Source organism: Apium graveolens, chromosome 9 (genome assembly GCF_009905375.1).
Source record: "Apium graveolens cultivar Ventura chromosome 9, ASM990537v1, whole genome shotgun sequence".
NCBI classification, from domain to species: domain Eukaryota; kingdom Viridiplantae; phylum Streptophyta; class Magnoliopsida; order Apiales; family Apiaceae; genus Apium; species Apium graveolens.
The window spans coordinates 214,790,319-214,817,041 of NC_133655.1; the positions used below are offsets into that span (position 1 = coordinate 214,790,319).

Below are 26,723 nucleotides of genomic sequence, written 5' to 3' on the forward strand. Positions count from 1 at the left end.
TTGTTGCGTTTCCCACAGACGGCGCCAAATGTTATGGATAAAAAACTAAGGTTATTATTTGCTGTATTTATTACTAAGATTCGGGAGCTCAAGGCCTTTAATGGCTGCTCTCGTGTTTCGTGGCTCGATCTGCCTTTACGAGATGCCTACGTATCTCTGTGAATTAGAGAATCAAGCCAAAAAACGTAGTTCTGATTTGTGGGGTGAGGCCCCTTATATAGATGTTGGGAGTCCTTGAATTGGACTTGGTATAGGAGACTTGGTGGGCAAGTCTCATAATTAGAATGGACTTTGGAGTCCTAGATAGTAGGAAACTGATTCCTTATCCTTTTAGGTCCCCTTGAGGTTAATCTCTAAGGATTTATATCTTTATCGGGACTCTTCTCAACATCTGATTTTTCCCTTATTAATTAATTACGAAATTAATTAATAATCAGGGCTTTTGGGCCTTTTTTATTCCATCAGGCCTGATCTGGTCCATCAGGCTTAACCTTTCTGGTCTGAGTATCATATATCTTTTTATTGGGCCTAGCAGCCCATAGTTTGTACAATTAATGCAGTATTTAATTATACAATCATAATTTATTTATCCCTATCAGAGGAATTTAAATCTTAAACTCTGATAGATTTATTCTATACAGTAGTTCAAGCTCTTGATACTGAAGAAAGTTTACTTGAAGCAGAAATCATTCAAGCTAGTCAAAGAAGAAAGATTTTTGGAAGCATTCTGAGCCGAGGTAGTGAAGTTAACCTCTGACATTGCTCAAGTTAAAGAAGCAGTTCATGTTGAAGAGTTAAAGTCTAATATTCACTGAAGCAAGATTGAATATGCATACTTGATTCCTGCATTTAGATAGTTTTGACATCAATAATTGGAACTTGTCCATAATTCCATGATGAACAAGTAGGGGGAGATTGTTAGAAGTAATTGATGATATCAAACAGAAACTATCAGAAGTTCATTTCAGAACTTATACATCAACGGATGTTGATGACAACATCAACGAATGATGAATTATCAACAGATGATAGGATATCAACGGATGTTGATGTCAACGGATAATGAAATTAGTATTTGTCACATCAGTTCATCTTCGAGGAGGAAAAGGAAATAGGAATTTCAAGGCGGTGAATGACTTTATCTCAGAAGCAATAGTATAAGTTTCATTGTTGTTAATAGAATAGGATTCCTTATACATTGGTAGTTGTGCTCTATATAAAATACAGATTAGGTTCATGTTATAAGCATTGTGACATTGTTATATCTTTCGTATAACCTAACAGCTCTCAAGGATATTTGTTCATCTTTTCGAGAGAGTACATGTGTAATAAGTTTTTATTAGTTAATATAAAAACTATTGATTTTGTTGAAACTTTGTCGAGTTGATTATATTAAATGTATCCACCCCTTGTACAGTTGATTAAGGGCCTAACAATTTATTTGTAATTTTTTATATTTATAGGATAAAATTGTAATACATGTTATATAGTATATATATAAATATTTTGTTTATGCTTATGTATTTAATTAGTATATATATATATATCATTGTTTAAATAAAAATGGCGTAGTTTAATCAAAATTGTAATATTAAATTTATTTGTTTTGGTTTGTAAGGTTTTTAAAATTTTTATTTGATATTTTTTTTCATTTAAAAAAACAAGTAAAACTTATGCCCAAATTCGGGAATTAAGAGAATGAGTTTGTAAAAGTAGGTAATGTCTGTGATCAAGAGTCCGTGAACAATATTCATGAGTTATTTGTAGAATCATAGTTAATAAGTTATTCATAAGACCATAATTTATGTTCGTAATATGTTCACAAATAATCTTTTTTCTCATGAGTTAATGCATAAACATAAATTTTGACTTGATAAAAATTCGAGCTTGAGTTCCAATTCGATATATTTTTAACTAGTTTAAACTTGATTACTGAAATAGTTTGGTTCGATTCTGCTCATTTACACCTCTAGACTGTAGTGGGACCATTTTAAAATACAGTGTAAGGACGGATAAGCCCCTCCACGCTATAAGAAGTTGGAGTTCAATTTTGAGTTTTGAAGAACGGTAAATATTCACAAGGAAAAGATTTGTCAATTCTCATGTTGACCAGGGAGGGATTGAATTGACTTTTACAAATTACAAATCTGATTCTAATATCTTTTATCATAAAAATAAATCAGAGTTTAAATTCAAGACTTAATATCAATTTACCATTTGGTTTTGGCTTGACGGGAATATAAGACTAATCGATGTAAATTATGGTAAAAACTATAGTCTATATATTGTGTAATATTGTACACATATATTATGATCTTTAATTGATTTTTACTTGATTCTAACATCGGTGATTACTATATATACACCTACATATAGTCTCGTCACATAACATATAGGGTTGCAGAGACAACCAAGGACCCTGCAGCTATCTTGTTTACATATAGTAGCTAGCTGAGTTTAGTGATAAAGTTTAATAACAGCCATGGCGGTTTCTCATGTTAAATCCATCTTTTTCACTTGCTTACTGCTTCTACTTATCATCGTCGGAGCCATGGCCGCTTCTGATCACCAATGGTTTGTTACTTTTGTTTATTTATGCCATAGTAGCAGAGACTAAAAATATGATGCTTTTCTATGAGTCCGCACGTCTGCATTGTATTGCATGCGTTGTCTTTACGTTTAATGCGTAATATTTAAGTTGATCGCTGAATGCAAAACCATGAGAAGTAAAGATTAGATTAAACAGTTTGTCTGATCCAAGTTATGTGTAGAACCGTAGAAGTTGTTGCAATTTTTATTTTTTTATTTTTCGAATTTGACCATTCGTTATATGTACTGATGGTTTATTAGAGGTTTGTACTGGAATTAAAAAGGTTTTTTATGATTTGTGCAGGGTGAAAGAAGTTGAAGGTCTGAATGGTGATGCAGTTCCTAATCCAGATGAGATTGCTGACATGGTGCACGAGTAAGAAAAACACCTCTGCTATTTGTTATTTTAGTTTAATATAAAATCTTAATCTCTATCGAGTTATGATTTTTATATTTTTATAATGCAGGAGTATAATTAACAGCACGGAAAGGAGGAAACTGGGATTCTCTTGTGCAACTGGGAATCCCATTGATGATTGTTGGCGTTGTGATCCTAACTGGCATCTCAATCGCAAGCGCCTTGCTGATTGTGGCATCGGTTTTGGTCGAGATGCCATTGGAGGCCGTAATGGTCGTTTTTATGTTGTAACCGATCCAGGTAATGATGACCCTATTAACCCCCGGCCCGGCACCCTGCGCCATGCTGTCATCCAAAATGAGCCTCTCTGGATTATTTTCAGCCGAGATATGGTGATAACATTAAAGCAAGAGCTTATAATGAACAGCTATAAGACGATTGATGGTCGTGGTGTCAATGTCCATATTGCTAATGGAGCGTGCATCACTATCCAGTTTATTTCCCATGTCATTATTCATGGTTTGCATATCCATGACTGCAAACCCACTGGGAATGCTATGGTTAGAAGCTCTCCATCCCATTTTGGCTGGAGGACAATGGCTGATGGTGATGCAGTTTCCATCTTTGGTTCGAGCCACATATGGGTTGATCACAATTCACTATCTAACTGTGCTGACGGCCTTGTTGATGCTGTCATCGGCTCAACTGCTATTACAGTATCAAACAATTACTTCTCTCAACACAATGAGGTATGTTTATCGGAGAACTGTAACTCATGAAGTACTTGTACAAACTTATTAGTCTCTTTTGGTTTAGGAATTAGAAACTAACGCTGTTTTGTAAACCAGGTTATGATGTTGGGTCACAGTGATAGCTACTTGGGAGACAAGCTAATGCAAGTGACTATTGCCTTGAACCATTTTGGAGAGGGTCTTACCCAGAGAATGCCAAGGTAAAATTTACATACTATCATCTATCAAAAATCATAAATTCCTTTTCTGAAAACACACAAATCATAACAGTAACTCTAAATCCCTTCTTGTTATGAATCATCTAGTGCATCGTCTCTAAGACATAGTATTAGTTAAAAAATGCAGGTGCAGACATGGGTATTTCCATGTGGTCAACAATGACTATACTCACTGGGGAATATATGCAATTGGTGGAAGTGCAAATCCCACCATCAACAGCCAAGGCAACAGATACCTTGCCCCAAACAATCCTTATTCAAAGGAGGTAAATCATCTAGCTACTCCATTCTTTCGTGTGTCCTATTTCCAATTTCAAAGATTCCTATGTGGTATTGCAATCAAATTTTCTGTTGCTAAGTTTGATGGATGGAATTTGTATGGCAGGTGACAAAGAGAGTAAACACTATTGGAAACCAGTGGAAAGGTTGGAATTGGAGATCAGAGGGTGACTTGTTCTTGAACGGGGCCTATTTTACTCCATCCGGAGCTCAAACTTCATCAAGTTATGCCATAGCTTCAAGCATGCGAGCAAAGCCTTTTTCAATGGTCGGGATCATGACTTCTGGAGCTGGTGCTCTTGGCTGCCGCAGGGGAGTCCGATGCTAGCAAAGGAGCAACCACAATGTATCAGTAGTATATTGCATGAAATATTTAAATATTAATTAGGAATCGTTCCTCCTTTTTCCGTTGTCAAAAGTTACAGTTGATCCTTAATAGTAAGGGTCGTTGAGCTGATGATATATAGCTAGTAGCTACTCTCTTTTATCCTTCAATTTGAAATACGAATTACCCAATTAGCCTTAATCTGCATAGCTTGCCGCAACTTTTTGTACGTCCGTTGTTGCTGAGACTAAGTTGGATTTTTTTTTTAATAAGGAGCATATTACACATTCAACTACCATCACAACTGATAACATGTTAGTTTCTGGTTGTTCATATCACCAATAATCCTTTAAATTGATGATTGATTTCAAATTACATGATTTAAGTTGTCATTTCGATTTCTCAAATTGATACTAGTGTTTGAATGTTTTGTTTTTAAATAAAATCCAAACGTATTATTTATTTAAATCCAAAATTTCAAAAGAAGTAAGTTCACTGTTGATTCTAATTTATGGTCATCAGTACCAGTTTCAAATGATTGCTATATTGCGAACATATGTTTCCATCATCCAATGACTAGAGCTTAAAAAGAAAATGTCATTTAGACCGAGGGACGCAGAAACAAGAACGAGGGATATGACCCAGAATACCCAATCTGGTTTCTGCTTGTTTCGAGTTAAACTCCCCCTCGGGCGCACATACACACACCAGCACCTTAATCTGGTTGACTGGTTCTAGCCTCAATACTTAATCTAGTGATGTGAATCACAAACATTACAACTGCACCAGAACCTCCCTTAACCTCAACTGAATGAGCTATTAAACTTAACCACGGGCTAAGGCTGTATATTAAAATACTGGACACCATCTTGTGCCAGACCATCTGAAAAGAAGATGACATACAACCAGTTGACCCTGAATATTCAAACCATGGAGAGGAACAGAAGCTAGAGAGTTGTTGCTAGGATAACAAACGATGTTTCTTAACTAGTTCTAAAGGAATGGCAGTAGTTAACAATCCATCACAGAAAGACATACACACATCATCTCATAAGTGCTAAAAATATACATACATCAGATGATATCTTTTTTAAGATTTTACTCTATTCCTTCAACACGTATCAAAAAGTTTCCATCAGCCTATGTTCAAAATTAATTAGCTTTACATACGAGCATCTTGGTACCACTTCTTTATATATGTGTTACTAATCCTGAGATTTGTGCAATCGGATTTAGTTTGTAATATATATCTCAATTTGATGCAATAAATTAAAAGGGAAATGCAGGCAGGCCAGAAACATTAGAAGATTTATACTGGAGCATGCTTACATATAGCAATACATATAATTGTAACTTAAACGGTTAAGAATTTTTTCCAACACTAAATTTTATAGTATTGTACTGGCTTCTGCCTTTCATGAACATTTGAATACTAGACACTCACCATCCGCATAGCCCCTCTTTTCCTTCAGTTGTAGCTTTTCTTGACATCGAATAGTGAAATTGATAAAAGTTTGCAGCCATTAATAATGTTAAGAGGACTTAGCAACTAATAAAACACAAGTACTATGCTTAATCTCATATAGATGTCTCTGTCTTGAATATGTATCCAGTCTCAGCAAAATGATCTTTCACCGATGCAATCTCAGATAGACGTTTCAGTCTTGAAAATGTATCCAGACTCAGCAAAATGATCTTTTACCAATGCAAGCGCCCTAAAGCGATGAGAAATCTTGTTCTTTTCTTCCTTGGGCATCTCAGCATAACTACAAGAGCATATTAATCAGCTGTATTGTCTAATGTCATACAGTAGATTGAAAAATAAGCATACAAATGAAAAGGTTCTGCTTACGTCTGATTATAGCCTTCTGGTTGAAAGATTGGATCCCATCCAAAGTCATTTGGTCCCCTTGGAAGAACTATCTTACCCTGGAATGTTAAGACATTAGTCCCATATGTATAAACAAGTACAGGAAGAAATTTCAATATATTATCTTACCCTTCGATTTCTTTAGAACACATACCCGACAGGAATTATCAAAATTAAAGTAATCATATATAGTAAACAGTAAAGGATAGAATATTAAAGGGCAAAATATGCAATCACAATAGATGAGCAAAACTTGATATAGATCAGCAACAAAAGATAAATTTGCAGCAGAAATATACCGGTGTCACCAGAAGGGCAGAAATCATGATTTGTGTTGCTGCTTTTCCCATTAAAAGTCAGAGGCAATTATATTATTTTAGATTACATGAGAAAATAGAGAATTTTAATATTTTGATATTATGTTTTATTCATTTTATTATAGCAACCTGATACATAACAAGGTCCCATTAAGTCCCGTTCCAGAAGCATACACTAAAAAAGACTATGATGCAGGAATGTCAATTAGATCTTACCATCTCACTAACCTGCATTCTAAAAACCAGGTTTCGTCATTTGTATTCTAGAGCATGTTACAAAAATGTCATAATTTGTGTATTACATAGGCAGTTATTCATACCTGTTTTTGGTCTGTGTTCCTGCTAACCAAACTATCTACTTAAGAGGTAGCCACATTATATCATCTATCCAACGAATTGAACTACAACGCATTCAAATCACCACTAGTTCATGCAAACATGACTTATGTTGTCTATCAACTAGCGGCAGGACCTTCCACAGAAGCTACTGATCTACTAAAGAAGCACGTTAAACAATAATTTCTTCTTCATCATATTATTACAGTTTCAAGTTATACGTCTGTTTGCACTATCTTATAAAATATATGGCTGCAAAGAGCTTATTAAACTTCTATATCCCACAAGAACCCATCCAGAAGGAAACAATTATTTCTTCAACTTGTTTCTGAATGAATTTTTTTAAAAGGAAAAGAAAGCTAAAGAATGGAAAAGAAATTCTTTACATAATTGTGTCCAAAATTTTCTTCCCGCGTCTAGGAAAATGAATCTATCTCTATTATTTTCTTACCTTTCCTAAATTCGGGAACACAATGTTAATGATTAAATTATGATTATCGACAATCTAATGGAAAAAACTATAAGCATCTTCAAACAAACTAAAACTATAAATGGGTACTAAAAAGCGTACCGGTGTCTGTCCTAGGAAAGTAAGTGGTTCCTCGTTTGGTCCAAGAGCAAGTGAAAAAACGCATAACGCATAAGCTGATTTATCCTCGTATGCCATTAACATATTATTCAGTCCTAAAAGTTGAGCATTTGTTATTTGTTAGAAGGCAATCCAGAGCTGTACACACTAATATAAACATGAAAGGTAGCAAAGGGTAAGAAGTAAAGTACCTTCATGACCAATCTTCTGCAAAAACCACTTGCTGCAATAATGAATTCAGAGAAGAGAGTACTAGAATTTAGAAACAGCAAGATAAAAGGCTATATTCAAATAGAGCCATACCTACTTGTTACTTCACACTGGTTAGGTAAATGGCAGATGCTAAATTTAATTTTTAACAATAACCAAGAACAAGAAAATTCAACTCGCTTGGGAATTTTTTTTAAAAATAACATTTCCTAAATGGAAATAAATTCTAATAATAATAATTACTAGGAATGGCATGTGCTCCATCTGAATCATTAGAGTTGGCAATTTCGTTCGTTTCGTGTACTTTAAGATATATATATAGACACACACACACATTAATATAATTTTAATCATTTTATTTAAATATTTATTTATTTTGTGTACTTCCATTACGTGTCGTGTACCCGAGGGTAAACCCAAAACCGACACTAAAATTAATCCGTGTACTTTCGTGTTCGTGTACCGAAAAGGTCAACCCAAACCCGTAATTTTCGTGTCATGTACGAAATTTCCGGCTCTATGTATCATGAAGTATGGTGCTTCCGATCTATGATGAATTGATGATAAAGTGACAGACACCGTACAACAACATTTTCGAAGGAAAATGATATTTGCATGACTACTGAAGTAAAAACATGATTTACACTCTCATGAAGCTGTGGCCACCACTTCGTTGAGCAGATACCGACATACACATCAAGCCTTTTAGTTGCCTATTTATTCATGTGGAACTCGCTTTTTTAACATTTTCACAAGAAAACATACAAGAAAATTATTTATTTTCATCTCCATCACTCTCTATAACCTTAGGTTGGAAAGATAACCAGTGTGTAGCTGCCTCGTTCCATTGGCAGTTGACTCGAATTCTCAATAACTAAACTCAATCATGTTGGCGTAGTAAGCAAGTATACAGAGTTTAACTTTAGTAAAGGCGCATCATAATATATGTAACGCACATGCTTCATCTAAAGACTAGAAGTAGAAAAAGGTCTCTGGTAAAGTGATAGCATGCAGCAACACCATCAAAAGCATGAAAGTGCAAAAGATGAAGACGGATACATCACTATCGACATTAACCCACCAAAAAACAAAAAGCAACGAAAATATTTAGATTGTAAATTAACAAGTACCACAATCACAAACAAAAACACCAAGCTTAGAATGCTAGCATAGACAACAAATTTCACCTTGACCAGAAGGAGAAACTGGAAAACTTACATGTACGGCCCTGCAAGATTAAAACAATATTACATCATAAACTGCACAACAAAGATTTAATAAAGATTGCAGGAGAATTATAGCAATAGCCAATATGCATAGTGTGTGTGAGTGTGAGTGTGTGTTTTGCTCTATGGATAATGATAACCACGTATAGACAGACTTACAGAGAACCTAAGAACTAATAGTGTACTATTCGATCTAATTAAGATGAATGATTCAAATTTAAACTTTACCTAATGGCTGTTTAGCAATTATTATATTTCCATTTATTACTATTTTCTGATTTTAAACTGATATGCAAATCAGTTTTCTCCTCCAAAGTCCAAGTACTCTCTACCTTGGTCACTATTAATTAGCAATGGCAATGTAATGTGAAAACAAAAAAAATAAATCAAATTTCATAACTTGCGGGGGTTCTGCAACTGTAAAACTGTAGAATCAAAGCATAAAAATTAACTGCAGACCACTAAAAAGTGAGAACTAATACAACAAAAGCATATCAACTGCTAAGAACAAAAGACGATACTGGAGCTATTTGCATAAAAAACAAATAAAAAAGGTTAATGAGGATGATAGTGAAAGAAGACTTGAAAAGAATTATATATAGGGGAGTCAATGTTCTGAAAAAGTTATGAAGGTCTTAATTATCAACAATTAATGATAATAAATAGAGATAATTGCTAATTTCTCAGAAAAACATTTAACCCCGTTAAGTGAATTTATTCAAAACAAAAAAAACAGAACAGACCTTACATGATTACATTTGCAGTTTCATTTTGAGTTAGAATTAAAATTTAATTTGGATTGTTATTTGCCATATGATACAACAGCTGGAATTAGGACGCGACTAAATCATGGGATTTCTCATATGTTAACCAGATTAAATTTCATGACCCAAACACTTACATTTCTCCACTTGTTGCATTAAACTTAGTATCCATTCAAGAAAAAAGCTAAAACATATAATACGCTGTAAAAGAGTGAGTGTGTGTGTGTTAATATTGGTAAAAAAATGATAGAGTACCTGGAAGGCCTTTAAGAGAATTGAAACACAGGCATGTATCTTCGACCAATACCGGCCCATTCACCTTAGCAAATCCATAAAAAAAATAAGTATATTCAACATACTCGCAAAATAAAAAACACTAATCATATTATACACAAAACATTAAAACAAACAGAGACAGAGAAGGCAATGTAGAGTACCTGTTTAGCAGCTAATCTGGCCTTTTCCTTAGAAATATCTTCAGGTTCTCCCTGTAATTCCGGAACTGCAGCTCAAAAATAAACGAACAGTCATATATTAAGTTGGATAAAATTAAATTAGATGTTAGAAAGGGGGGGCATAGAAAGGGAGAGATGAATTAGGGTTTAGAGAGGGAGTTACATACGATCGAGCTTGAGAGACTGAAAAGGAATAGAATGGCCTAAAATAGCTCGGACTTCTTCAAGCTTCTTTGCGTTACCCGTCACAAATGTCACCGGCCGTGATAGGACTGCTCCACTTCCCACTATTCTCGCCGCCGCCATCTTTCCCGCCCCTCTTTTTTTTATGATGTCAGCTCGCTCGTGTGTGTATTTAAACATATTGTATTCCAGCAGCTTTCGCTATGATAGTGGGCTATATTTTGAAATAGTATATTATAATTTTAAACATTACTTTTTTAAACAAAATTCTATTTCAATAAACTTATATTCCCTCCCTCCCAAAATATTATCCCCGTTTTGACTTTTTTACTGTCATCGATTGACTACTAATTTACGTCTAATCTATAATATCAAACATAGTCATAAGTGATTTTGTTGGATTCATATTTATGAGTACTTTAATACAATGAAATTTTTATATTTAATACTAATACGAAGTTAAAGATATTAACAATCAAAAGTGTGCATTGGCAAACGTGTCAAACACAAATAGGAAACGTTTTTAGAGATGGAGGGAGTATTAATGCTACTTACCTGAAATTGTGGTTTTTATATATTTAAAATTTAAAATTTATTAAATTTCAAGGCATTAGTGTAACTAATGTGACCATAATTTTTTTAAAATTAAAATTTTAATAAGTTATTGTATATGAGAATATAGTGAAAGTGCCAACTCAATTCAAAAATTGACAAGACCACTCATTTTTACTCTTCGGTAAAAAATATAGTGATGTGGCTGGATTATTTGCGGATAATGAACAACGATGCTTTCCTTGAATGTTGGACACTATTGACTGTATGCACTGAAAATGAAAAAATTGTCCAACTGCTTAGTAAGGTATGTATATAGGTCATGTTCATGAACCAACTATAATATTAAAAGCCATAGCTTCAAAAGACTTGTGGATATTTCATTCTTTTTTTGGGCTACCGGGATCATTAAATGGCATCAATGTATAAGATCAATCTCATCAATTTGAAGACTTGGAAGAGGGTCGCGGACCCAAAGTGAAGTACACTATCAATGGAAATGAATACAACATGAGATATTATCTTGATAATGGTATATATCCTTCTTGGCCAACATTTGTAATAACTATTCTGAAACCTCAAGGTAACAAAAGAAAGTGTTTTGCAACTGCACAAGTGTCTATTCTAAAAGACGTTGAGAGAGCATTTGGAGTGTTACAATCTCGATTTACAATGGTATGTGGTTCATCACGATTTTGGGATGTCAAAACAATGAAATATATTACGACGGCTTGTATAATCTTGCACAAAATGATCATTGAAGATAAAAGGGAATCGTCTATCGAAGAAGAAAACTATGATACAGATGTTGAAATACCAGTTGTTACTCGAATTCGAAATCATCCAAATAACCAAAGAGCATTTATATAGGTGCATCAACAAATTCAAAAGAAATAAGGTCATTTTCAGTTGCAAACTGGTATTATATAGCATCTTTGGGAGATTTATGGCGGTGACATGATTTAAAATTTTATTTGTCATTTTCAGTTTATAGTTGTGATGTAGTTTTTTCTTATTTTATTTGTGAGGTCAAGTTTCTTTTGTATGTATTAAATAATTTCATCTTCAATGTAATTTTAAAATAGTAAGTACCTTAGATATAAATCAAGCACACTAAATTCGATTATATTACAAATGCAAAGCAAATTAAATCAAGTGCACATAATAAATTACAAAATATTCTTCAGGATTTTAGCTTCCAAAGCATCATAATATTTTGATTAGTCCGGTAGCATTTTACTTGAAAGGCATATGTCATAGCCTATTTGTTTATTCAAGGATTTAACTTAACTCAAATAATAATGTAACAAGTAAATAGTGGATCTACCGTTAAAGAGATCTCACAAAGTAACATCTGTCAAAGGATTCAGAAACAATATTCATCTACAGACTTGAGGAATTAATTCACTGGAAGAAGTTCAAGAAATTGATCAAGCATCAGTGATATAAATCCAGATTGTGGATTTAATCAAGTGTTAGAGATCTTGTTAGGGTATCAGATAATTACAGGGTTTTAATTGAAGAAAATCAAGTGATCAAAGTCAAGACATGAAGAAACGTTGTTAGATATATTTGATAATGTCATGACTATTGTGATTTATGTTTAGTTTTCAGATCTTACTTAAACAGGACAAATCAGTACTTAACTGAAATCAGCACTTATACTGAAGTCAGAACTTAAGTAGTCAGTACTTAAGGTTCAGGAGATATTTATCAGAAGATAATATCAGGACTTAAAGGAAACGTTCAGATAAGGAAGACAACTGATTTACAGGAAGAGAAGATCGAGACAAACATAAGAAGAGATATGCATGAAGAAGGAATTCTATGAAGAATAGAATACTTGGAAGAAAAGATATCTGATTGATATATTTTAGGAAGCAGAATTATATTCCATATCAATTAGCGATTATCTTGTAACTGTGTAGTATATAAACACAGACATAGGGTTTACACTAAAAGTGTTATCATCATCGAGAAGATTATTCATTGTAACCCTAGCAGCTCTCGTGATATTTGTTCATCACTGAGAGAGGACAGTTCCATACTGTAACAGAATTTATTGTTTTGAATAAAGTTTGTTTTCTGTTACTTGAGTTATTAAAGTTCGATTTGATTGTACTATACACTGTATTCACCCCCCCCCCCTCTACAGTGTGTGTGACCTAACAAGTGGTATCAGAGCCTATCTGTTAACACACAAACAGTTTAAGATCCAAAAATAATCATGTTCGAAGTAGAAACTCCAACTAAGCCCACCAAAACCGAAGAACCTCCAAAGACACAAATTCAAAGCCGATATGAGACTATTAGAGTTCCCATATTGAGACCATCTGAATATCCCATATGGAAGGTGAGGATGACCATGTTTTTGGAAGCTACAGATCCAGAATATCTTGATAGAATCAAGGAAGGGCCTCACAAACCAACCAAGCTCACTGTTGCAGTTGCAGGTGAAGCAGCAAAGTCAGTACCAAAGGAAAAGAGTGACTACACTGCTGAAGATATCGCATCAATTGCTAAGGATACTAAGGTACAACACTTACTGCATAGTGCCATTGATAATGTAATGTCAAACAGGGTAATAAACTGCAAAACTGCAAAGGAGATATGGGATGCCTTGGAAACAAGATGTCAGGGAACCGATACGATTAAGAAGAACATGAAGACAATACTCACTCAAGAGTATGAACACTTTGACTCTAAGGCTAATGAGTCATTGACTGATTTATATGATAGATTTGTCAAACTCTTGAATGATTTGTCATCGGTTGATAAGGAGTATGATCTTGAAGATTCAAACCTTAAATTCCTGTTGGCTCTTCCTGAAAGCTGGGATTTGAAGGCAACAACAATAAGAGACAACTATAATCTTGATGAAACAACTCTTGATGAAATTTATGGGATGCTCAAGACTCATGAACTTGAGATGGAACAAAGAAGCAAGAGGAAAGGAGGAAAGTCAAGAACAGTTGCTCTTAAGGCTGAAGAAGAATCCCCCAAGGCAGCTACCTCAAGGAAAGACAAGGGTAAAGCTCTCTTCACAAAGTCTGATACTGAGTCATCAAGTTCTGAAAGTGATGATGACTCAGAATCTGAAAGCTTGCCTGAGACGGATGCTGATGAAGAGATGATGAAGCTATGTGCTCTTATGGTGAAAGGAATCACAAAGATTGCATACAGGAAGTTCAGGAATGGAAAGAAGTTTTCCAGGAAAGGCGCAAGTTCTGATAAGAAGAATTTCAGAAAATCTGAGGGCGGAGGAGGAAAGTCTGACAGAGGAGATTATACAAATGTCAAATGCTACAACTGTGGTGAGAAAGGCCACATATCTCCTGATTGCAAGAAAGTGAAGAGTGACAAAGGCAAGGCTCTTGTCACAAAGAACAAAAGTTGGACAGACACCTCAGATTCTGAAAGTGAGGAAAATTATGCCTTGATGGTAAATGCTGATAAGGCAAGTGCTGAAAGCAGCTCTGAAGCTGCTGAATTAAAGGTACCTCAAACTACTTATGCCTTTCATACTGATGATATTAATGAGTTGAGAAGATATCTTAAAACCATGTTCATTAGTTATAGAGATCAAACTTTAACATGTGAAAGATTAACTTCTGAAAATCTTGCTTGCAAAAAGAGGAATGATTATTTAGAAAAAGAGTTAGTCATGTTCCATCAAACTCAGAAAGATAGAGATGATGCTTTCTATGTTAGAGATGAAGTGCTTAAAATGAATGAATCTCTAAAAGCTGAGTTAGAAAAGGAAAGTGAGATTATCAGGACTTGGACTAACTCTGGCAGAACAACTCAGAATTTGTTAAGTAGTGAAAACTGGAAAGAGGGCTTAGGTTATGGAGAGGATAAGAATGATAAAGGAACTGTAGATATTAAGCCTATAGTTGTTAAATAAAAGCCAAAGTTAAAACATATTAAGTTTGTAGTTGTAAAGTCTGATATTGAGAAATCAGAAGTTAAAAATGAATTAACTTCTGACAAACTAAAACAGGAAAAGACAACTGAAGTAAACGTAGGCTTAATGACAAAGAAGCAGCTTAAGCATAAGCTTAAAGATGTTAAGAATGCAAACAAGGTAAAATCACCAAGGAAAAATAGGAATGGAAAGAAAGGTGTGAATAAAAGCAATGATTATAAGCCTGTTCTTGATGCTCCTAGAAAAACATGTCATAACTGTGGAAGTTCTAACCATCTGGTTTCTTTTTGCAGGAAGAATAAGAACATAAACTGTTGGATTTTTAAACGCAGCGGGGCATGGCAAAATACTTTTACACATACAAAATCCAAATAAAAGCATATAAATCGTGAATAAAAATTCGAGGGATCGAATCTAACCTTTTAAAATTAATTCGGAGACAACGATCAGAGATCCTTAGCAGTTGCTCCTCAAGTGTGAAGCACTCCACCGGTATCCACCAAGAAAACGACTTTTAGGAGGAGGAGGAGGTGGAGAGAATTTGGTTTTCTGAAACTTTTGGGTTTCTGGGGTTAGAATAAAATAGGGTCTATAATAGTGTATTTATAGGCAAAATTTTCAGCTGAAATTTTCCCATAAATATTATTATTATTATCCCATTTATTATTCTCATTAATAATTAAAACATCTTTTAATTATTAATCCTTTTTCTAAACACTTTAGAAATAATTCTCTCTCTTGATTTAATTTCCAAAAATTAAATCCTTTAATTAATAATATTAAGAACTTTTCTTAATTAATTTGTAATCAATTAAATCTCATTTAATTAATTATTAAATTTACCAATTAATTATTTATTTTACAAATAAATAATTATTAGCCATTATTAATTAATTCCTCCACCAATAAATCATTCTCTTTTTATGGTGTGACCCTGTAGGTTCAATATTAAGCCGGTAGTAGAAATAAATAATAATAATAAAACTATTTTATCATTATTTATATAAATTCTCTAATTTATTAAATATGATTAATTAATTAATCACATTTATTCTACATCGTGAGTGATGCTTCTCAACATATCGCGACTATCCGGATAATATGAATTCACTGCTTAGAATACCAAGAACTTGTCAGTGAATAGTTACCGTACAATAAACTCCTTCTACCCTACAATGTTCCGATTAAATACAAGGCATGGATCTCGTGTCAAGCCTATCTAATTCAATCACTTGCTTACCATTTACTATGCGTAGTTTTATGCAAATTAGAAACTCCTTTCTAATTTCATTCACTCTGGCCAGAGATTCCTGAACTAGCATAAGTGGATCAGCCTTGAACATTCGCTTCCTTCACTGGAAGGGGTAGATCCTTTATTGATCATACACTATCTTCGTGTACAAATTCCTATACCCAGAAGAGCCCTAATAATTGTCCCTGGAGACTAAGAACTAAACCAAAGCATAGTTCAGTGTACACAAGATGACTATGATGACCTCAAGTCTAAGGATACTTGTACAACTATCACTAAGCGAACAACTGCTGACACGTGAGTGAACTCCATCAGTTGTTCAGCTGGGCGAGTCATGTTCAGTGAACTTATTCTATAATAAGCACCTACATACTAGCTATAGTGTCACCACACAAATGTCTATGAGAACAGACATCCTTCATAATGAAGCAAGCATAGTATGTACCGATCTTTGCGGATTATTAATTACCAGTTAGTAATCCTATGACCAGGAACTATTTAAGTTTAGAGTTATCATCTTTTTAGGTCTCACTATTATGATCTCATCATAATCCATAAAAAGCTTTACTCTAAACTATGGTATATCTTATTTAAACACTTAAATAGATAAAGCCCGTAATAAAAACAAAACAAGTCTTTATTAATATCAATGAAATCAAAACAGATTACATAAAAGTTATTCCTAAATCCTAATACATGATTGGACTTAGGACATATTCCTTTCAATCTCCCACTTGTACTAAAGCCAATCACTCTGGTATCTAATACCCATCTCATCTTTATGATGATCAAAGTGACTTTCAAAAAGTAGCTTTGTGAGTGGGTCTGCTATGTTGTTATGTGTGTCAACTCTATTTCAATACAATACAAGAAATGTTATTGCGCTCCCACTAACCCTTTTGTAGACGCATGGTTCATCTACGTTTTTGATAAAATCAAACTCTTTGATTATCTCATTAAAACGAATGTTCCATCTTTCGAGAAGCTTGCTTTAAACCACATTAATCGCAAGCAAAATATGAACTGATTTTAACAGGGCTACATGTAAAAAGTTTCATCAAAATCAATCCATTGCCTTTGTTTGAATCCTTTTCCCAAAAGCCTGGCCTTATAGGTCTCCACCTGGCCATCTCCTATAATCTATCTTTTGTATACCGTATACATAGATTCCATTCTGGATTTCATGGCACTATGCCATTTCTCTGAGTCAACACTACTCATAGCCTCATTATAGGTCACAGGGTCTGAAAGGCATATGTCATAGCCTATTCGTTTATTCGAGGATTTAACTCAACTCAAATAAGAATGTAATAAGTAAATAGTGGATCTATCATCAGAGAGATCTCACAAAGTAACATCTGTCAAAGGATAAAGAAATATTGTTCATCTGCAGACTTGAAGATTCACTGGAAGAAGTTCAAGAATTTGATCATGCCTCAGTGATATAAATCAAGATCGTGGATTTAATCAAGTGACAGAGATCTCGTCAGGGTATCATTTATTACAAGGATTTAATCAGAGTATCAAAGTCAAGACATGAAGAAACGTCACGGAAGTTAGTCACTCATGAACCAGACAGTACATCGAGTGTCAGCATTGAAGTGGCGGAATTGATTCATAAGTCTCAGTGATTTTCAGAAGATTGTCAGAAGAATGGATGCTGCTCAGGGTTAGTATTAATTCTCTATTAATTAATTAAGTCATATAATTTAATTAAGAAAATAAATTATATCTGCAAAGATTAATTTATTGATTAATTGAATTAAATTGATTAATTAATTTAGAATTAATATTGAGGATTTACAAGATTTTAATTGGTTTAAAATCTGCTTAAATTCAAAACAAGACAATTCATTTGAACTAGTATGACAATCGGTATGACAATTGATAGTCATACCGAAAGTCATGCCAATACATTTAATTGTCTTATTAGAATTTCTGTTTAGATTAAAATCTGTTATTATTTCAGCAAGACAATTTATTTGAACTAATATGACAATCGGTATGACAATCAATAGTCATACCGAAAGTCTTGCTAGTTCATTTTGATTGTCTTGCTAGTTGTAAATATTGTCATACCGAAAGTCTTGCTGGCCAAAGAGATTGTCATGCCAGTACATTTTTCAGTTCGGTGTTTGATAAAAGCAGCAGAAGACTTTTGTTGATCAATACACAGAATCCAATCAAACAGAACACACAAGAGAAAAAGGAGCAGAAAACAAAAGCATAACATTTTATTTTTCATCTGCTTTTCTTCAAGATTAAATTTCTAGATTGTAAAGTTAAATCCAATCAACTAGAAATATTTATCTTATTCTTGTGTATCAATCTAGCGGATTAAAATCCCTAGAACTTAATCTCAAATCGCATTTAGCATTTGATCTTTTAATTACAAAAATAGAAAAAGTTCATGTCGAATTTATTCTAGATTTGTAATAATTGATTTGAGATTAATCCCTTGTAACCGATACCGTAGTTGTAACACCTTTCAAGTTTAATAAAAGTTTTATTTAACTTGAATTTTGTTTCACAATTTTATTCTGCATTTTATTCGATTAAACGGTATTATTTGCATTCAACCCCCCTTCTACAAACAAATTGGGACCTAACAATTGGTATCAGAGCCTTCTGATTAACGTACAAATCTAGATCCTAGACTTTTGTGTTTCTTTCACTTCTTGAATTTTTTATTCACTCAAAAAATTCATAATGACTACACAAAAAGTTGGAACCGTTAAAATTCCACTTTTCGATAAAGAAAATTATGTTATGTGGAAGAAGAAGATGCTACTGTTTTTACAGGTTGCTAATCCCAAATATTTGCAAGTGTTGAAGAAGGGTCCAAAAATTCCTATGGTTATTGAACCAGAGGTAATAGAAAATGATGTGGTGATCACCAAAGCGAGAACTTATGTGAAGGATCCTGAGGACTTCTCTCCTGCTGAAATAGAAGAAGCCTCCCTGGATGCTAGCCTTCAATTAATCTTAGTAGATTCCCTTAATCCCCTGATGAATAGACATGTGATGAATTGTAAAGATTCCAAACATATCTGGGAAACCATTGAGATTATTAATGAAGGCACAGAGGAAGTTAGGGAGAACAAACTAGAAATCCTAACCTCTGAGTATGAATACTTTAAATCCAATCCAGGGGAAGGAATCACTGAAGTGTTTGAGAGGTACAATGCATTGATCAACAACCTGAACATTAATGGTAAATACTATTCCATCAGGGAGGTCAACAAAAAGTTCCTTTTAACACTGCCAACTCATCTCGAACATAGAATCACTGCCATAAGAGAAGCAAGAGATCTGAGTGAGATTTCTTTGGAAAGGCTCTATGGTGTGTTAAAGACTTACGAGTTGGAGCAGATTCAGCAGAAGGAAGTTTACGGGAAAGGAAGAGTGGTCAGCACGTCTACTGCTCTAGTAGCTGATGAACAACAACAACAACCACAATATCAACAACAATCTCAACAGTCAGAAAGAATGGTACAGTCTTCCAAGGTTGAAGATAATGTGATAGTAGCAGAATTTGATTCTTCTACTACAAATCAATCAGGAGATGATTATTATTCCTTGGAAGAACTGGAGCAATTGGAGGATGAGTCAATGGCCCTGATTGTCAAGAGATTCTCAAATGTCAGATTCAAAAGGAATCCCAAGTTCAAGTACAAGTCCAACTACAACAGATTCCAGAAAGGTGGATCTTCATCCTCTAACACCAGCAGTGGTGGGTATAAAACAGGGATGGTTGATCGAAGCACCATTCGATGCTTCAACTGTAATGAGTTGGGACACTTTGCCACAGAATGCAGGAAGCTAAAACAAGCTAGGAAGAACTCTTACGATTCTAATCAGAAGAGTAAATCTGAAAGGGCTTACCTGGCAAAGGGAAGAAGCTGGGATGATACTGACAGTGAAGATGAAGAAGTTGGGAATCTTGCTCTCATGGCTAGTGATGCAAGCACCTCATCGTCAAGAAAAGAGGTAAAATTTACTGATGTTGAATTAGTTTATCATCTAGGAGGTTCCTTAGATTGTGCTCGTCGTGATAATGAATTGTTAAATCAACAAATCAAAGATCTTGAGAAAGAGGTTAATGAATTAAGACTTGTACACATTAATCAAGATAAATTAAAAGATCAAGTGTCTTTTCTAGAGAATAGAGTTGACTGTTATAGAAAACTTGAAACTATTCTTAAAGACAAGATCACTGGTCTTGAGGCTAAGGTTAAAGCTTACTTTAATTCTTGTTCGAAGTCCAAAGAGTTTTACAATAAGCAAGCTGTTAATCAAACATCTGGTATAGGTTATGATTACAATGCTGCTATTGGAAAATTAGGCATAAACTCCCCTCCTCATGTCTGTGCTAAAGGCAGGGAAGTACCACATGTGCTTAAGGGTGTTGATGAACCCCTCTATAAAGAATCAATTGCTGAACCATTTGATGAGACCTCTTTTATTATTCAAGAAGAAATCCGTGCTGAAGATAATGCTAATGGGAAAGCTGTCTCCAAGTCAAGTGTGTCAAAAGTTCCATTCAAGGTTGTGAAAGCAACTGAGACTAACTCAGACACACATGAGTTGGATAACACAAATGCCATGTCTACCATGCATAAGTTGCCTATTGTTAATCCTTCTCATAAAGCATGTGGTGTTCCTGATTGTATGTCTTGTGCTTTTAATCTGATGTTTGCTTATTTTAATGGTAAGCATGTTTCTAATGATAAGACTACTCCTCGTCAGCATGTGAATAATAGAAAGCATGATAGGTCTAAGACTGCTAGTCCTCCTAAAGCTAGAAAGGAGACATTTGTGCCTAAGCCTAAACAGAAATTTGTCAAGGCTGTTCACAAGGTCAAATGTTCAGTCATTGAGAACGTTGAGAATATTAAAATTAAGAATGTTGTTTTGCCTGATAAAGGCCAATTTTACAAGAATGCCGGACCCAGCCAAGCTTGGGTTCCGAAGAAGGTCTAATCCATTTGTAGTGCAGGGCATTAAACAGGTACAACCGGTAGTGTGGATTCTTGACAGCGGATCGTCAAGACATATGACCGGAGATAGAGCCCTGCTATCAAATGTGGTTGAGAAAGCTGGCCCAGTGGTTACCTTTGGAGATAACAGCAAAGGTTTAACGGAGGGATATGGCTGTTTGCTAGCTGGAAATGTTATCATTGAAAATGTATATGTTGTGCAAGGACTTGAACACAATCTGCTTAGCATTAGTCAGTTCTGTGATAACGGCTACAATATTTTATTCGACAAGCTGAAGTGTCAGATTCTGCACAAGAAAAGTGAAAAACCCTCCTTAATGGGAATCCGGAAAGGAAATCTGTTCGTAGCTGACATGAACTCTGGAAGCAATCTTGAAGTCAATTGTTTCTATGCAAAGGCATCGTCAGATGAGAGTTGGCTATGGCACAAGAGACTTTCTCATCTCAATTTTAAAACAATGAATTCTCTTGTCAAAAGAGAATTGGTAAGAGGTCTGCCTCAGCTAGAATTCTCTCCAGAAGGACTATGTGAGGCTTGCCAGAAAGGAAAGTCAAAGAAAGCAAGTCACAAAGGCACTGACACATCTTCCATAACTGGTGTTCTGCAATTATTGCACATGGATTTATTTGGTCCAGTTAATATCCTTTCAATGTCAAAGAAGTGTTACTGTCTTGTGATAGTTGATGACTATTCCAAGTATACGTGGGTTTTATTTCTTCACTCTAAGGATGAAACACCACAAGTTGTGATTGATCATATCAAGATGATTGAGTTAGATTCTAACGTCCCTGTTAGAGCAATAAGGTCAGATAATGGGACAGAATTCAAGAATGCACTTCTCAATGGATTCTGTACAGACAAAGGGATTACCAGACAATTTTCAGCTCCTAGAACCCCTCAGCAAAATGAAGTGGTAGAAAGGAATAATCGTACATTGATTGAAGCTGCAAGAACGATGTTAAGTGAATCAGGTCTTCCAATGTACTTTTGGGCTGAAGCTGTCAATACTGCATGTTATACTCAGAATCGAACTCTAATCAACAAAGACTTCATGAAAACTCCTTATGAGATTTTGAATGAACAGAAACCCTCTATCAAATACTTTCATGTATTTGGTGCCAGATGCTTCGTGCTCAAGGATGGAGATGATCGTCGTGGTAAGTTCGAGGCAAAGGCATATGAGGGTATTTTTGTTGGATATGGAAGAAGATCATATAGAGTGTATATCATTGATCAACACAAAGTAACTGAAAGTGTCAATGTTACATTTGATGACACTAAACTCCCTAGTATCCAAACTGAAGATCCTTCTGAGAAACTGAAGTTTGATGATACGTCAGATTCAGAATCAGAACATGGTCAAGAACCTGAGGTTGTTGCTGGTGAAGAACCTGTTAATCATGATGATACTCAAGGTAATAGTGATGGAAACTTTGGCAACAATGGAGATACCACTGCTACTGATGGAGAATCTTCAAGTCAACATGGCAACAACTCAGGGGGAGATGCTGAAGGATCATCTAGTAGGACACAACATCACAATGAATTTCAAGGCGAATCATCAAGATCAAATCTTCCAAGACAGACTGTCTGGAATAAAGCTCACCCTTTTGAGTTGATTATTGGTGATCCAGATGTTGGAGTCAGAACTAGACGTGCTACTCAAAATGAGTGTCTGTTCTCAGGATTTCTTTCTGAGATGGAACCTAAGAAAATTGAAGAAGCACTGACTGATCCAGATTGGGTGATTGCTATACAAGATGAACTCAATCAGTTTGAAAGTCAACAAGTCTGGAAACTAGTACCTAGGCCTGTACACAAGAAAGCTGTTAGTACTAGGTGGGTATTCAGGAATAAACTAGATGAAGATGGTGTGGTTACAAGAAACAAGGCAAGACTGGTAGCAAAAGGGTATTCTCAAGCTGAAGGCATTGATTATGATGAAACCTATGCTCCAGTGGCTAGACTTGAGGCCATCAGGATATTTCTGGCATTCGCAGCATTCTCAAACTTTAAAGTTTATCAAATGGATGTCAAGAGCGCCTTTCTGAATGGAAAGCTGGATGAAGAGGTATATGTAGAGCAACCTCCTGGTTTTGAAGATCCAGATCATTTGCATTTTGTCTACTTTCTTTTCAAGGCAATCTATGGTCTCAAACAGTCTCCAAGAAAATGGTATGACACTCTCTCTGAATTTCTTATTGAAAATAGCTTTGTTAGAGGTGTCATAGACAAAACTCTCTTTTCTAAAAAACATAAGAATTATACTATATTAGTCCAAGTCTATGTGGATGATATAATATTTGGGTCTACTAATGATAATCTCTGTAAGAGATTTGCTAAGTTAATGCACAGCAAGTTTGAAATGAGCATGATGGGAGAGCTGAAGTTCTTCCTTGGATTACAAGTAAATCAAAGGTTAGATGGAACATTTATTTGTCAATCCAAGTATCTCAAGGAACTCCTCAAAAAGTACAATCTAGAGGACTCTGCATCAGCAAGGACTCCATCAACTACAGCTGTCAAGCTTGGACCATGTGAAAACTCCATTAAGGTAGATGTCACAAGCTATAGAGGTATGATTGGCTCGTTACTCTATCTTACTGCAAGTAGACCAGATATTATGTATGCTACATGCTTATGTGCAAGGTTCCAAGCGGATCCTAGAGATATTCATCTCATTGCTGTTAAACGAATCTTAAGATATCTTAAGGGAACACCAAATCTAGGTATTTGGTACCCTAAAGAATCTGGTTTTAACCTTGTCGGATATACAGATTCAGATTATGCAGGAAGTGTTGTTGATAGGAAAAGCACCTCAGGGAGTTGTCAATTCCTAGGTAGCAGACTAGTCTCATGGTACAGCAAGAAACAACAAACAGTTTCCAACTCAACGGCCGAGGCTGAATATATTGCTGCTGGAAGCTGCTGTGCTCAGATCTTGTGGATTAGGAACCAACTACGAGACTATGGCTCTGTATTGAACAAAATTCCTATTTTATGTGACAATACAAGTGCAATAGCCATCACCAACAACCCTGTGCAGCACTCGAGGACAAAGCACATTGACATCAGGTATCATTTTATTAGAGAGCACGTCATGAATGGTACTGTTGAACTATTTTTTGTTCCAACAGAAGAACAAATAGCAGATATTTTCACTAAACCACTTGACGAATCCACATTTACCAGATTAGTTGGTAAATTGGGCATGTTGAATAGTTTTAGTGATTAATTTAGTTAATATCTGGGATCTGTTCTTGAATGAATTTACAAATTTATTTTATCATTTTATCATATTTCTTGCTTATTTCTATGTAATTTATATTATCTTATCTGTTTTTATTTTCCCTACTTGTTAATTTAAAATATCTCAGAATATTTTATTTTCTCTAAAAATATTTTTCTATGAATTTTATTTGCTAAAATTCAATAGAAATCTATTTTTAGAATAAAAATAATAAATTCTGATATATTGTCTTTGTTTCTGTAAATATTATAAATCTGTATTTCAGTTTTACTAATTTGTTATATAATTTCAGTACATAGATATATATATTTATATAAGTCTGTACATATTTGATTGTATTTCTACTAAAATGACAATCGGCAAGACAATTGAAATTGTCTTGCTGAAAGTCATTTCGATATATAATTGTCATATTAGTGTTTTTCAGTATAGTTTATACTGGCAAGACAATCGGTATGACTATCAATTGTCTTGCCAGTTATAAACAATATATATACATATTTTCTTTTATTTTATACTGGTATGACAATCGGTATGACTATCAGATTGTCATACCAGTTATATATACTCAGTGTTTATTTTGTTATTTCTTTTATTTCTGTTTTTTTTCTTTCCTTTCTTTTGCCTGGTATGACAATCGGTATGACAATCCAGGATTGTCATACCAGCTGTAATATAAAGGCGTACAGTTCAGTTTTCCTTCAAATCACAACAGTTTTCTTTTCTTTCAAAAATTCGAACAGTTTTCTCTCCTCTCTCTCTCTACTCGATCTAAATCAAACCCCAACTGCCATTGTTGATCTTAATTGCTCGAGTTTTTACTCAGCATACAGATTCATCACTTTGTGATATATACATACAAGTATATATATACAGAGGTGCTGTTGGATTTTTGTTTTTTTTATATACAAATCAAAATCAGTTTCTGTTTTTTTTATATTTTATTTATTTATTTTGGTTATTTTTAATTTTAATTTCAATTTCTGTTTTGTGTCTTTTGGCTTTTGAAAACTGCATTTGTGAGTTAAGAATTTTAACGAGATACATTTCTGTCTAAATTTTTCGATTATAATTAATTTAATTCGAATTATTAAATTAATTTAATTAATTCAAATTTTCTTAATATTATTCTTAAAATTCTGAAAGTGTGTGTCTTATTATTATTTTAAATGGCTCTAAATTTCCAAATTGTCGCGCATAATCAGGTTGGTTATTTTAATCCAGAAAAATGTGATGTGGAAAAATTTAAGCCATGGATTAGATTTTTAAATGACCATTCGATTGTTAGCTCTGCTATTAAATCAAATGTGATTTTAAACGTCGATCTACTTAGACTGATTTGCACAACCTCTACTGTGGCCGATGATTCAAAATCTTTTTCATTCACCGTCGCAAACACACAGTATGTAGTTGATGAAACAGTCGTCAATCGTGCGTTAAATTTTCCACTAGACAATTTCTGTAATTTACCCTCGGAAAATGATATCACAAATTTTTTCCATGCTATTCACTATCAGGGGGTGATCAATTTAACCAAACTTTCTAAATCCAATTTGGTGTCTGAATGGGATATTTTCTTCGATACACTTTCCAAAGTGTTTGCCAACTGCACAAAATCCAATTTTCATAACATCACTTCCACTCTGCAGTATATTGGTCTTGCGGTTGTTTTCAATCAAAGGATCAATTTTGGAAAACTACTTTTTCCCATTCTCTTGAGACGTCTAACTTCTGCTTTACGTGATCATTCTACAAATCGTAGGGTATCATGTTACTATGCTCGTTTTCTCATGCTTATAGCAGATCATCTTCTCACACCTGAACACAAAGCCCTTTTTGCTAACTCTGCAGTAACCGAACCCCCTCCAGTAAGCAAAAAGATTTACACTCGCCAAGACACAACCTTCAAATTCATGCAAGTTCCAGTACTTGTATCTGCTTTCATGGCCACTTATATTCCTTTACCTATTTTCAATCTTCCCGGTCATGAACAGCAACCTCAACCTCCAGTGGTTCAAGCCACCCAGGCTCCTCCAACATCAGATGCTCTTCCATTACAGGTAGTAATTCCTCACTCTCACTCCCTTCCTACTTCTGTTGAAAGACCCCCAGTGGTTGATAGGGCTGACCATGAAGTTGTAGAACCACAGCTTCAATCCCTGGTCATAGAGCCAAACACAAAGTCACATTCTATCTCAACCTCTCCCCCACCGTCTAAAATGTTACCCAGAAGATTACTAGGAAGTAGTACATTATTAAATATGAGTGA

The 26,723-nt window shown here is 34.6% G+C and overlaps 2 protein-coding genes across 2 annotated transcripts; one reads left to right on the forward strand and one right to left on the reverse strand.

Moving 5' to 3' along the window:
* The first annotated feature begins 2,482 nt into the window (after nt 1–2,482).
* LOC141685933 (putative pectate lyase 8) lies at nt 2,483–4,712 on the forward strand. The gene is made up of 6 exons (XM_074491008.1): nt 2,483–2,574; nt 2,894–2,965; nt 3,057–3,696; nt 3,796–3,899; nt 4,045–4,183; nt 4,303–4,712. The coding sequence occupies exons 1-6, from the start codon at nt 2,483–2,485 to the stop codon at nt 4,522–4,524; spliced, it is 1,269 nt and encodes a 422-aa protein (XP_074347109.1). The 3' UTR covers nt 4,525–4,712.
* Nucleotides 4,713–5,810: 1,098 nt separating this feature from the next.
* On the reverse strand, nt 5,811–10,635 carry LOC141687039 (inosine triphosphate pyrophosphatase). The gene is made up of 8 exons (XM_074492180.1): nt 10,456–10,635; nt 10,271–10,335; nt 10,089–10,152; nt 9,062–9,071; nt 7,825–7,856; nt 7,616–7,728; nt 6,374–6,450; nt 5,811–6,287 (listed from the first exon to the last, which is right to left on the reverse strand). The coding sequence occupies exons 1-8, from the start codon at nt 10,592–10,594 to the stop codon at nt 6,167–6,169; spliced, it is 621 nt and encodes a 206-aa protein (XP_074348281.1). The 5' UTR covers nt 10,595–10,635; the 3' UTR covers nt 5,811–6,166.
* Between the last annotated feature and the right edge of the window lie 16,088 nt (nt 10,636–26,723).